Here is a 12328-nt window from a genome sequence, read left to right as displayed (position 1 = left end):
CAAACCACAGCTAATGCCCAAAGAAAGCCCAGAGAGCTAACAAAGCTTCATTTTTGAATACTTGAACACGCCGACCTCTGACATCACTGTGTTTTCCATCTTGCAGCATAATCATCGTCTCTCTGTCTCACACATATTCAGCTGGCCTACATTATGAAGCAGCTAAAATGAGCTTGTGCTCAGGGAGAGATCTTCTGCCTTTGAAGTTTTCTAGGATGAGTCCCCTCAGTGCTGCAGCTCAAAACACAGCGCACAGATGAACTGCACAACTGGGCCAGCAGTGTGTGAACAGAGTGTGGGTGGACTTATTGCTGAGGCAGTGTAACACTGACACAAAAACAGTATGCAGACCTGCTGCATCCACACACACACACACACACACACACACACACACACACACACACACACAGTCTAATGACTGCAGATAATTACGCCCGCAGTGCAATCACTGCTGCAGGAATTAGACTGGCCCAGAAGCTCATAATCTGCCTGGATGGTCGGGGCCGTTATGCGTCCTCTAATCTGGGACACAGATGAAAAGAAAACACGGACTGTTTCCATCTTCCCAGAGACAGCTCGAGCATGTTGTGTGAATCAGAGTCAGGAATAGTGCAGCGAGGCAGCAGCGAGGCAGCAGCGAGACGGTCTGACCCACAGCGGTGTGAGAACACTGGTAAAACATTTGTTCCAGTATATTCACTGAATTCTTAGACACAAGAGCCAGGAACAGTACAAATACTATGCAATGAGATACTGCATCATTAGAAAGTTCTTCAAGTATAATTTGATCATTCAGCACTATGTAAACGTCCAGCTTTAAACGCTGTTTGATGCAGTCGATTTCTAGGATGATATTCCTTTTTCCTCAAATTGGAGTTTTTGCGGGCAGCTGGCTGCGTTGTGTGCACGTGTCTACGTTTGATGCTCCTAGGAAGGGAATCACCCCTCTGTCCTCCAAAGGAGATTACCCCTGCAAATTTGGCACGTTCCTGTAACATCCAATCAAAGTGCCACAGTTGCTTTTTCTTCCAATGAAATCCTGTCATTGCCGATCCAATCAGGATAAAGCCTCCTTACTTGCTTGGTATTTAAGCTGGCCTTCCTAATACACACAAATACAACCTGCAGCTTAAGAACCACAGATTCTCCGACAGCTACGATTGCCACGCTCCCGTCCACGGACGTCCACGTTCAGTGTTAATACAACTCCCACTGCAGTTAGTGCAAGTTCAAAATAAACAGTAAAACACATAAGACGTGAAAATGTTGGTAAAAAATAACATAAGAAGAAAAACGAGTTTAAAAAAGAATAAAAAAATTATTGAAAATAAACCGGGAACGCCTGATCTCCACCAGCAGCCGGGATGCTGATCCCAGTAACTATTCTATATAGCGGGTAGCTGGTCCCATTATCAATACCAGCACCAGTCTCTGCTGCTGGCTGCAAACGCTCGTTAGCACAGAGACAGCCTGTGGACCGTGGTTTCTGCTAACAGCAGCTAACTAAACTGTCCAGGAGAGCGCTCACACATTCAGCCCGAGCTATGCCACAAGATGAAATATGAAATATTATCACACACATTTAGTGTTTTTTACTGGAATGCAGCGTCCAACACCGGCTGGGCTGGTTGGAGCTTGTAAAAGCAGACACAGAAGAGTTGGCTGTCACACCTGCTTACCTGTGCTTGGTCTCATTATCAGAAGTAATCCTACATCCTCACAATCCCCAAGATTTTACAGTTACAGGCAAACAGGGCAAACAGAAAAGCACACAGGTGGGGTGTGCTCCAGCGACACGCTCACTGGTTTTTAGTGGATGTTTCACATCAGGCGAGGTTTCATAACTCAACATGCACACAGAAATAATGACATATTAGCAGGTACATACTGAGTTTATGACAACTTTGTCCTGTGTGGTCTTCACCTTCAAAGACTTGGTACACCAGTGAAACGCACATATGTCACACGTAGCACACGTCCAGTGAAGCAGCATTTGCCTTCACTCATACATGAAGCAAACCTTAATTCAAAAGTGTCTCTGCACTTGGCTGCAGGTACGACTGAAGGCAAACCAGCTTTTGCATCACTGTGACAAACACAAACCGAGCAGGTGCTGAGTGAGACGCACACACAGCAACATCAGAACAGCAACGGGCAGCATCCACAAAGCTGTGCAAAACAAGGCTCAAGCACAGAGTTAGAAAAGGAAGGCAAAGAGCGAGGTGAACAGAGTTAACAAGCACATCGCCAAAACTCTTGTTTTATCGTGCACATGCATGTTTATTTGACTTATGTAGAAGAAGGTGGAGGAGAGGATGGATGCTGACGCATGAGGGCAGAGGGGCAGTGTGCAGAAGTATGTGGGGTGTCACCTTGGTCAGTAGGTGAGAAGGTTTTCCCGCTATGTTTCTCAAAATCAGCGAGGTTTCCCTGTCCAAATACGAGTGCTTGAAAAAGAAAGAGAGAGTGCCGGTGAATCGATCTGCTGCTGATTGGTTGAACGTGGTAGTTTAGCAGAAAGCTCAATGGTCAGGCAGAGATCAGAGAGGGAAACCTGTGGAGGAGAACTGCACACACAGCAAACACATTAAAGCACTGATCAGCTCTTAATGGAAGGATATTACATCCCAGTGACCCATGTGAGGTTAGCCCTGACTACAACCTGTTTATATGCAGTTTTCCCCGATTCGCCTATAAGTTCAAAAAGCTTCAAAGGTTACACCTTTAACTTTCTTCATCTTAAAGTGTTTTTGTAGCATGTAGCACAAATACAAGGTTACTGCAGATATCAAGAGATTAAGACACATATCATGTGACAGTCATATGCAAAAACTTGTTTTCATAAAAACAACCCACACTGCCCACGGACACCTGCACTCACAAGTTCAGTTCAGTTTACTTATACAGGGAGTGCAGAATTATTAGGCAAATGAGTATTTTGTCCACATCATCCTCTTCATGCATGTTGTCTTACTCCAAGCTGTATAGGCTCGAAAGCCTACTACCAATTAAGCATATTAGGTGATGTGCATCTCTGTAATGAGAAGGGGTGTGGTCTAATGACATCAACACCCTATATCAGGTGTGCATAATTATTAGGCAACGTCCTTTCCTTTGGCAAAATGGGTCAAAAGAAGGACTTGACAGGCTCAGAAAAGTCAAAAATAGTGAGATATCTTGCAGAGGGATGCAGCAGTCTCAAAATTGCAAAGCTTCTGAAGCGTGATCATCGAACAATCAAGCGTTTCATTCAAAATAGTCAACAGGGTCGCAAGAAGCATGTGGAAAAACCAAGGCGCAAAATAACTGCCCATGAACTGAGAAAAGTCAAGCGTGCAGCTGCCAAGATGCCACTTGCCACCAGTTTGGCCATATTTCAGAGCTGCAACATCACTGGAGTGCCCAAAAGCACAAGGTGTGCAATACTCAGAGACATGGCCAAGGTAAGAAAGGCTGAAAGACGACCACCACTGAACAAGACACACAAGCTGAAACGTCAAGACTGGGCCAAGAAATATCTCAAGACTGGTTTTTCTAAGGTTTTATGGACTGATGAAATGAGAGTGAGTCTTGATGGGCCAGATGGATGGGCCCGTGGCTGGATTGGTAAAGGACAGAGAGCTCCAGTCCCACTCAGACGCCAGCAAGGTGGAGGTGGAGTACTGGTTTGGGCTGGTATCATCAAAGATGAGCTTGTGGGGCCTTTTCGGGTTGAGGATGGAGTCAAGCTCAAGTCTGCATCCTTCAAGAAAAACATGATTTCCATGCAGGACAATGCTCCATCACACGCGTCCAAGTACTCCACAGCGTGGCTGCAAGAAAGGGTATAAAAGAAGAAAAACTAATGACATGGCCACCTTGTTCACCTGATCTGAACCCCATTAAGAACCTGTGGTCCATCATCAAATGTGAGATTTACAAGGAGGGAAAACAGTACACGTCTCTGAACAGTGTCTGGGAGGCTGTGGTTGCTGCTGCATGCAATGTTGATGGTGAACAGATCAAAACACTGACAGAATCCATGGATGGCAGGCTTTTGAGTGTCCTTGCAAAGAAAGGTGGCTATATTGGTCGCTGATTTGTTTTTGAATGTCAGAAATGTATATTTGTGAATGTGGAGATGTTATATTGGTTTCACTGGTACAAATAAATCATTGAAATGGGTATATATTTGTTTTTTGTTAAGTTGCCTAATAATTATGCACAGTAATAGTCACCTGCACACACAGATATCCCCCTAAAATAGCTAAAACTAAAAACAAACTAAAAACTACTTCCAAAAACATTCAGCTTTGATATTAACGAGTTTTTTGGGTTCATTGAGAACATGGTTGTTGTTCAATAATAACATTATTCCTCAAAAATACAACTTGCCTAATAATTCTGCACTCCCTGTACAGCTCAGCAGCAGCAGTATGTAGAAACTGTCTGCAGAGACCAGACTGAGCAGACTCTACTAACAAATCATGTCATCATGTGGGACGGACCCTGGGTGAAGTTTGAGGGCTTTTAAAATAAACTACAAAACAGTCACATGACCACAAAGCTCAGGAAACTACAAGTGCAAAGACACCAGTTAATTCAGGACTTTGGGCTGATTTTTGTGGCTCTCTGTAAAAGGTCTGTGTCGTCATTTCTGGATTTGAAAGCATGACATCAAACCTGCATTCTCTCAGAGTCAGCAGGAGGCAACACAAGCAGCAGTCCCACAGACGTCCAGTAATGGGCTCCAACACTAGCTAATACAAACCAGTGTGTCTCTTATTGAACATGGAGCATGTAGCAGGGTATTCTTACATGGACACGCTGTGGTGTCACAGCACCACGACGGTGATGGCAAAGAGCACTTAGTGTCAGGCAATCGGTGTCACAGTGGAGACTTTCAGGTTTTATGTGTCTCTGCAAATGTCAGCACATATTCTCTAAAGACCACAATAAAGACAGGAGCACAATGAGACTGTTGCTTTGGTTGCAGTTTTCCATCAAGGAGAGGAAAATGGTGCCAAACATGCTGAATGGATTCAAGGACAAACTGTTTAGTTTGCAGTTTGGGTAATAATGTGGGAAACGTGACATCAAGGCTAAATCATGTAAACAGAAACGAGTACAGTGAGTCGCAGCAGCTGTGCAGTAAAACAGTGTTTACGACTGAGTCACTAAATGTACAGTTTTACTCGAATTTAAAGGCAAAGCTAAGAAAGAAACCGCAGACACGTCTGTGGCGTGGTGAGACTTCCTGTCCATGATCAGAGCCACCGCACCGAGTGTGAACTCTTTGACCAAACACACACCAGGAGGCACTTTCAACAATGACACAGGTTCTTTGACCTGCTATTTTGGGGTAATGTTAAAATGATGCGAACCCATCCTCTCTCTTCTCATCTTTATAATCTGATCACTGCACATTTGCTTCAATCTCTAGAAACTATTTTATAGAAAGCATTAGGTCTGTCGTGACAGCCGCAGATTAAAAATAATATTTAGGTCAGACACACATAACTGACCCGTCCACAGCGTGTGTGACAAAAAGAGCTGCTACCCAGAAACAAGCAGATCAGGTGTGTCCTGTCACATGTAGAAGGCGAGGCTGGAAACATGACTGGGATGTTAAATATTCTGAATGGACAGCTCTCAGGAATTATGACACTGTTGGTGCCGTTAGAGCAGCTCAGTGTGTTTACAAGACGATAACAGACTAATAATAATCACAACTACTAACTCAGCGTAATCTAACCAGAGTGCGTGGTGAACCCAAAGGTGTCTGATTGTGTAGTCATACACACCAGTTACAACACTGTTAGCGTCTCAGTACAACTCCATGCGTTACACTATAGACTAGCAGGTAAACGCTGACAGTTGATTGTTTTATCTAAAGTAACGTGACGTCATGCACTTAGTTAAAATGATGCTTTTAATTTCACCACATATAAATCTTCTGCACTGAAACACGTTAGCATTTAAAGCTGCTGCTGTTAGCGTGATGAAACACAACGTGACTGTTTTCACGAGTTCCAGGCAAAGACTGAAGGATTTCATCCAAGTATTGAAACATGCTTTATATTCATGCTTAAGTTCGATTCCTGCAGCTCGTGTGCTTCAATCACAGGGTCACTGTTTTCTATCAAAGCTGATGATGTGTCACTGCCCAGATACTGACTTAACTGTGTTTCTACGATCGGACTTTCAAACATTCAACATCAATATATTTCTGCTGTGTGGTGAAAGAAAACAGGCAGGCGTGTCCTGAACTGAACCACAGTCAGGCTCCCACTAACTCAGAGCTCATGTCTGACTAACCTTTGTGCGTCCACGCGAGAGCAGCCATAACTAGAAAGTTCAATTTACTGAGTCCAGCGACGGGGTTATTTCTGCTGCCCACGGTCAGAGTGAGAGCCTCAGGGATTAGACTGCACGAGTCCCACTTTCTAATGAGCTTGTGGGAGAAATGCTCCGGCAAACACAGTACAGCACTTCTCCTCTTCCTCCTCTGTGTGTCTTTCTTCCTCAGCCCTCTCAGTATTTGGATGTTTGTGTTGCTAACATGTCTTACTCTCACATGCTGACGCACTCTTGCTTCTTCCATTATTCTAATATTGTTTCTTCTCTGCTCTCTCAGACAAACTGGAGCAGTAGCCCCGTTTCCTCACAGTAACAGGGTGTGTTTGGTTTTTGTTAAACAAGGTGACAGCACTAACAAGGTTGGAGGTTCAACTTCCTCAGCAAGGAAGAAGAAGAAGCTGTTATTTGTGGTGGCATGTGCGCGTCACTGAAGCTTTTCTGTTGGAGCAGTGTGGATTATAAAAGAGGCGAGGACGAAGCCTGAAGCAGCACAAAGCATAACCCGACACACACCAGTAACAAACAGCCGACAAGGTTGTGTTGTTGGAGAGGAGACAGGGTGACGTTGCATCGTTGGTCCCAAACACTTTGAGTCTCATGGAAAAAGACGGCTGGTTGGTCGTTGGGGGTTAAAGGCTCCTTTTCACTGAGAGCACCGTCTCTGTCGTCAAACTTTGGCAGGCAGCATGAACCACAGCCTCCTGTCCCATCTGAACCATCGGCAGCTGCCAATGATCATTTTCAGTGTGGGTTCACCCAGTGCTCACCCACACTGCTGTATAGTGTACACTTCCACACTGTGTGGCTGTCAGGGCTTCAGCTTTCTTTGTCTTTAAGGAGAACATGAATCAGACTGACAGCTACACAACAGTCTCTGATCCATTTATCGTCAGTCTGAGTTTACTGAACAGACACGAGGCTGCAGTAACAATAAGGAGGCCTTAAACCAGTAACCTCACCTGGAACTGTTGACCCAAGTCACACATGAAGTAAGGACAACTGCATTTATGCTGCCTCCTGCTGGGCTGCTAGAATCCATGTTTAAGGCTATTGGTGTTATTGTCATAATGTCCATCTTTTACATACAGTCTGTGGAAACGTCCATGCTGTTGGAAGTCTTCTGAAACTGCAGTGTACACGTTTTACACTCATCTCCAGCTGCAACACTAGAGTGATGTATGCATCCATTAATAATATCGTGCATATGATTCGTTATGAGCGTATTTTCACCCTCAAGCCACTAAAACTGCAGGAGCAAACTAAATGAACAGAACTTAGCTGTGTTTGGATTTCCTGAGCGCTCCGCATGTTCTTTAATTGTGTGTGTGTGTCGTGTAAATGCAGTTACTGTGTGATGTGCAGGTGTAATGCCAGGCAGTGAATATCTGTACTTTTAACCTGTAACCAACCAAAGGACCTCCTTGTTTGTGAGTTTACTGGTCATCACATTATCTACAGTAAGGTATCTTATGTTCGGCTACAGCAGCACAGGACCGTACAAACAGAGAGCCGTGTACCTCTGTGTTGGGATGACCTCGACCGGCTCCTTCTGCTGGGGGCGTCACTTGCTGGCCGTCTGGGTCAGCGCACAGAACGCTGTCCAGCGAGTCCATGGAAGAAGCCGAGTTAACGGAAACTCCGGATGCTGAGGTGATGGAGGAGCGTGACGAGTGGACAATCGAGCGTGCCTAAAGTGGCAAACCAGAAGACATAAGAAGGAGCAGAGAGGCCCTGTCATCGTCAGACCAGCTGGACACAAACGCTGGACAAGCCCGTAGAGATAATACGCTAATGAGCTTAAAACGCTGAGATGATGTGCTCAGACAGCAGTTTGCTGTTTAACTACTAACAAGCTGCTAGCTGCTCGTCTCAGAGTGTCTTTAAACACTAACCCTGAGCACAAGTCAGCACTTATGTTTACTCATGCTTTGCAGTGTGAGGTAGACCCAGTCCAGCCTGCAAGTAACCATGGCGAGCATTTCAAACAGACTGTGGTCACTGCAAACGAATCAACGTCTCTAAAGATCAGTCTACAAGTAAATGACTTGATGGGCTATTTAAATACTGAGAGTCACAGTGGTTTCTAATTCAAAACACTGAAAAGAAGAACGAAGGCCGTCCCGGGAATGTGTCTGCTATAAAAAAGGTTTAGGTACCCATGAAACGAGCGTTCATCCAACTACAGTCTCTGTGTAACAGAACTCTTGATGACAGACACTGTAAGCAGCACCGCTGTGTAACTGTTGCTTTGCTTTCATTAAACATACAAATATCTTTTATTTTATATGACACGGCTCCACGTGATCACAGCCAGGACACAGAAACCGAGTCTACGGGACTCGAGTTCCTCCTATAAAGCCTGCAGAACAGTGCAGAGCCATCGCGCTCACATCTGAGACCGATGACCAGTTCACTGAGCTGACTCCATCCTCCTGCTGCCGCTTTACTTCTGTCTTTCTCGTTTCTTTTGTTGCCTTTGTAACGCTGATGTTGTGATGAAGCACAAGCTCTGCTCTCACCTCGTGTTCGCTGACCGTGCCGACCGATCCCGTGCGTCGATGCTGCCTCTGAGAGGATCCGGGCCTTCGCATCGTGGCTGAGGATGCGAAGGAGGAGGCTGAGCTAAGAGAGTGGGAGGAGGTCTGACGAGCAGCTTCGTCCATACTGAGCGAAGCCTGAAGGAGACACAAACAGAAGAAATGAGAGGACAGACCGAGTACGTCTGCAGGAAGGGAGCACTTTGGTGGTGCTGTGGATGTGTCATCACTGACAGGTGATGCAGGTGGTGCTCGATGAATCCGCCCTTAAAGTTTTACCCACTAATATCAGGGCTGTGTCACATCTTATTGTATCCTCAGGGCATCCAGGTGTGTATCCAGGACTGTCTTATGTTCAGGCCTAACATCTGCACACGCAAAAAACTAACTAGGAAGCATTTGGAGACCGACCCCCCCCCCAGAAAAGCAGGAAAGGCCTTTATTTGCTGGTCAGTCACACGTCTGGCTTATCACGCTAAAGAGGAAACAGCGCTAACATCCTTAACTGGTCCAAGTGCTGGTTGGAACCTGAACCCTGAGCTGTTTAAAGGCCACGGGAATGAAGGGAGTGGCAAAGATGACGTTCATGGCAGCACAGCGAACATGAAAGATGGATGTGGTCACTGTGACGCCACCTGTGGGTTCTGAAGCATCAACATGTCCACAGCCATGTTATTTTTTTGGAGCTCGAGGTGACCGAGGTGACAGTGGAGACAACCAAGCTGGCAGCTCGGGTACAAGCTGCATCAGCCTGCAGCTACAGCTGTCCATCACATCAGCCACGAGCATCCAAATGTTGTTAGGAAGCTGACACAGTCCACAGAGACCAGCCTTACATCTGTCGCAGGCTGCACACGTCTTTATCTGTGCTGTGAAGTTTGTGTGTTAAACTGTTGCACTGTGATGTCTGTGATACGACTATGACAGGAACAAACAGAAGAACGTGACCACAGCTCAGAGAAACAGGGCTCAGCCTCCAGCTGCCCTCCCCTCACTCTCTCTGCATCAAGTTAGGGTTGAGTTGAGTCCCAACACTTCTTTGTAATAAAATCAAATGTGTACTTTTTACTGTTACCTTCTCCAGCTGGGCTGTGATGTCATCCAGACTGAAGTTAGAAGCCAGGGCTGGTCTCCCCTGCTGCCCAGCAGGAGCTCTGATGGTGCCGGCCGGTGACGCCCTGGTGCTGCTGCTGCTGCTGCTCGCCCCACTGCTGCCACCCCCACCGCTAACACTGTTACTACCACTGCCGGCAGCACCGCTGCTGCCCCCTGCTGGCTGCTGCCTGCTGCTGCGCCCAGCTGGGGGCTTCTGGCGAACCTGGAGAGACGAGAAAAAAGAAAGCGTTAGCGTAAGAGGCGCAGTCGGTAAACGTACAGCCAGCGACAAGAGGGACGATTGTGCGTACCTTGGTATCGGTTATGCCCAGACGGGCCATGCTACCAGAGCTGTTTGGTTTGGCGTTGACGGTGCTGAGTTCCTGTTCGATGGAGCAGAGGTCGGCCATGAGAGCATCCAGATCCACATTCTCCCTCTGATTCAAGGCCTCTGCAGAGACAGAAGGATGTGAGGCAGGAACAAAGAGGAGGAAGCAGGCATGGCTGAACAAGAACAGAGAAAGGTCAGCGACCTGTACGCAGAAGGTCGTTCATTATAGACTAGAATGACAACACGCTTTATGGTAACTGAAATGTACCGACAGAGTTTATCTTTCACCAAACATCAGGGCAAATACATACGACAGAGAAAAGCACTTTTTTATTATGCTTTTAAAATGCAGAGGAGCGAGCTGCTGAAACGTTTTACAGACGCACACTTGCTGATGATGTGTGTACGTCTGATTAGGACTTGGTTGTTATTTAATTGCTAAGGAAACAGTAAGGTGTGGGCTGCATCGTCCTGTGGGGGAAAAAGGAAAACAGGGAGAATAAAAATAAAATGTCTGACCGTTGATGTTATACATGGAGAATCTGTAGGAGAAGTTGGCTATGTTGGTCTCCTGTCTGAGCGGAGGCTTCTCCTGAGGTGGCCGTTCTGAGCGACCGTCATCCAGGCTCTGGATTGGCAGGCGAAGCAGAAAGGAGAGTGTTTACATGCAGCTGCATTTCTAACACAGATAAGCACGGACTGTTCATGCTCTGTGTACCTGTGTCAGCTTGTCCAGCTCTCCCAGCCAGGCACCAAACATCTTATCCAGGTCCTGGTCCTCCTTGTCACTGTCCTCCTCCTCCTCCTCCTCTCTGACCTCCACCTCCTCATCTGACAACTGATCCATCTGAGGATAAGAAGAGTCATGCTCATTAATGCTGCACCTGTGATCTCTGTGCTCCATCTGGTGGTCAATAGTGTGTACTACACCCTTCTTAAACCCTGTCTGAAGCTTGTTGTGTGAAAGCTGCAAATTCAGTGGTTAACGTGTAATAAATCGACGGGCAGCAGGAATCCGGCTTCAAAGAGTCCAGCTGGATTCAGTAGACAGGATGGACTCTGACGTCCCTGAGACGTTCATCGTTTCCTTTGGGATTTTCCAACAATTCAAATGCACATTAGAAGCTGCTCAGAATATATTTGTAGTCTGATAATCTCTCAGATTGGAATTATTAAAATGTCTCAGGAAATAATCCCTGCCCCAGCACGCCTTTAATAAGCCCAAATGATGGTTAGTGACCCTCTTACAGATAACCAGTAAATGGACTAAAGTTTAAATGATGAGGCTATAAGACGAGTGTGAGCCAGTAAGAACTGCAGTCAGCTGTTACACTGTTTGGTCCTTTGACCTTCAGTCTCTGTTGTGCCCATCTTGATATGTTTGACATTGTGGTCAAAAACAACATTTTCTATAAATTACTTAAAGAGAACTGTTTAATTTCTCGACCCCTTTGAGTCTTATTCACAGGAAGAGTTGGAGCGGTTTGTTTCCACAGAACTAAAGAGTCCGAAGCCAGAAATGAAAATACCGGGGAAAGGTTAAGAGAGATTAACTGTCTGTGTCCCCAGACAGAGAGCGAGGGAGCGTTGCTTTGATTAACGTCTCTCAGAGTTATTTAAATATACTGAGAAACAGATCAGAGACACGCAGCAGCTGTTAAATACTTTGCTGACAACCAGCAGCAAACACATCTTATTGTAATGAAACCAATGCTCCAACGGTTTATCAAAGTAAAACCATGACCTGCAACCAAACATCGATTTAGTCATCAGGCTAATTCCAACTACAAGCTCATTTCTTTGGTAAATAAAAATACTGCTGACAACAGTTTAGCTGAATGAATCGCTTAACTTTGAAGAGTATTCTAAGAAATAATTGCTTTTATTCGCCAGAGTTACACAAGTATCACATGAGCATTTATGTCAGAAGCTAATAGTCAGAAGATAGCTAGCATAAAAACACAGTACCAATATTAGAAAGGTATCATGACACATTAAAATAATCATACCTTGTTTTATTTGCACT

The 12328-nt window shown here is 45.6% G+C and overlaps 1 protein-coding gene across 2 annotated transcripts in view; it reads right to left on the bottom strand.

The window, feature by feature from the left end:
- The window catches only part of raph1a (Ras association (RalGDS/AF-6) and pleckstrin homology domains 1a), a 78845-nt gene that overhangs the window by 17592 nt on the left and 48925 nt on the right, over positions 1 to 12328 (bottom strand). Inside the window, exons 3-9 of one of the 2 annotated variants that reach the window (XM_026143828.1) lie at positions 11021 to 11149; positions 10822 to 10930; positions 10283 to 10422; positions 9952 to 10194; positions 8859 to 9014; positions 7857 to 8027; positions 2373 to 2447 (exon numbers count right to left, since the gene is read on the bottom strand). In XM_026143828.1, the coding sequence (XP_025999613.1) occupies positions 2373 to 2447; positions 7857 to 8027; positions 8859 to 9014; positions 9952 to 10194; positions 10283 to 10422; positions 10822 to 10930; positions 11021 to 11149 (1023 nt within the window). Of the gene's footprint in view, positions 1 to 2372; positions 2448 to 7856; positions 8028 to 8858; positions 9015 to 9951; positions 10195 to 10282; positions 10423 to 10821; positions 10931 to 11020; positions 11150 to 12328 lie in introns of those variants that run through there. The other variant, XM_026143827.1, reaches the window with a different exon arrangement.

The sequence above is a fragment of the Astatotilapia calliptera genome, chromosome 16 (genome assembly GCF_900246225.1).
Source record: "Astatotilapia calliptera chromosome 16, fAstCal1.2, whole genome shotgun sequence".
In the NCBI taxonomy this organism is placed as follows: domain Eukaryota; kingdom Metazoa; phylum Chordata; class Actinopteri; order Cichliformes; family Cichlidae; genus Astatotilapia; species Astatotilapia calliptera.
The sequence above is the reverse complement of the archived record's forward strand: the minus strand, read 5'-3'. Positions and strand labels throughout refer to the sequence as shown.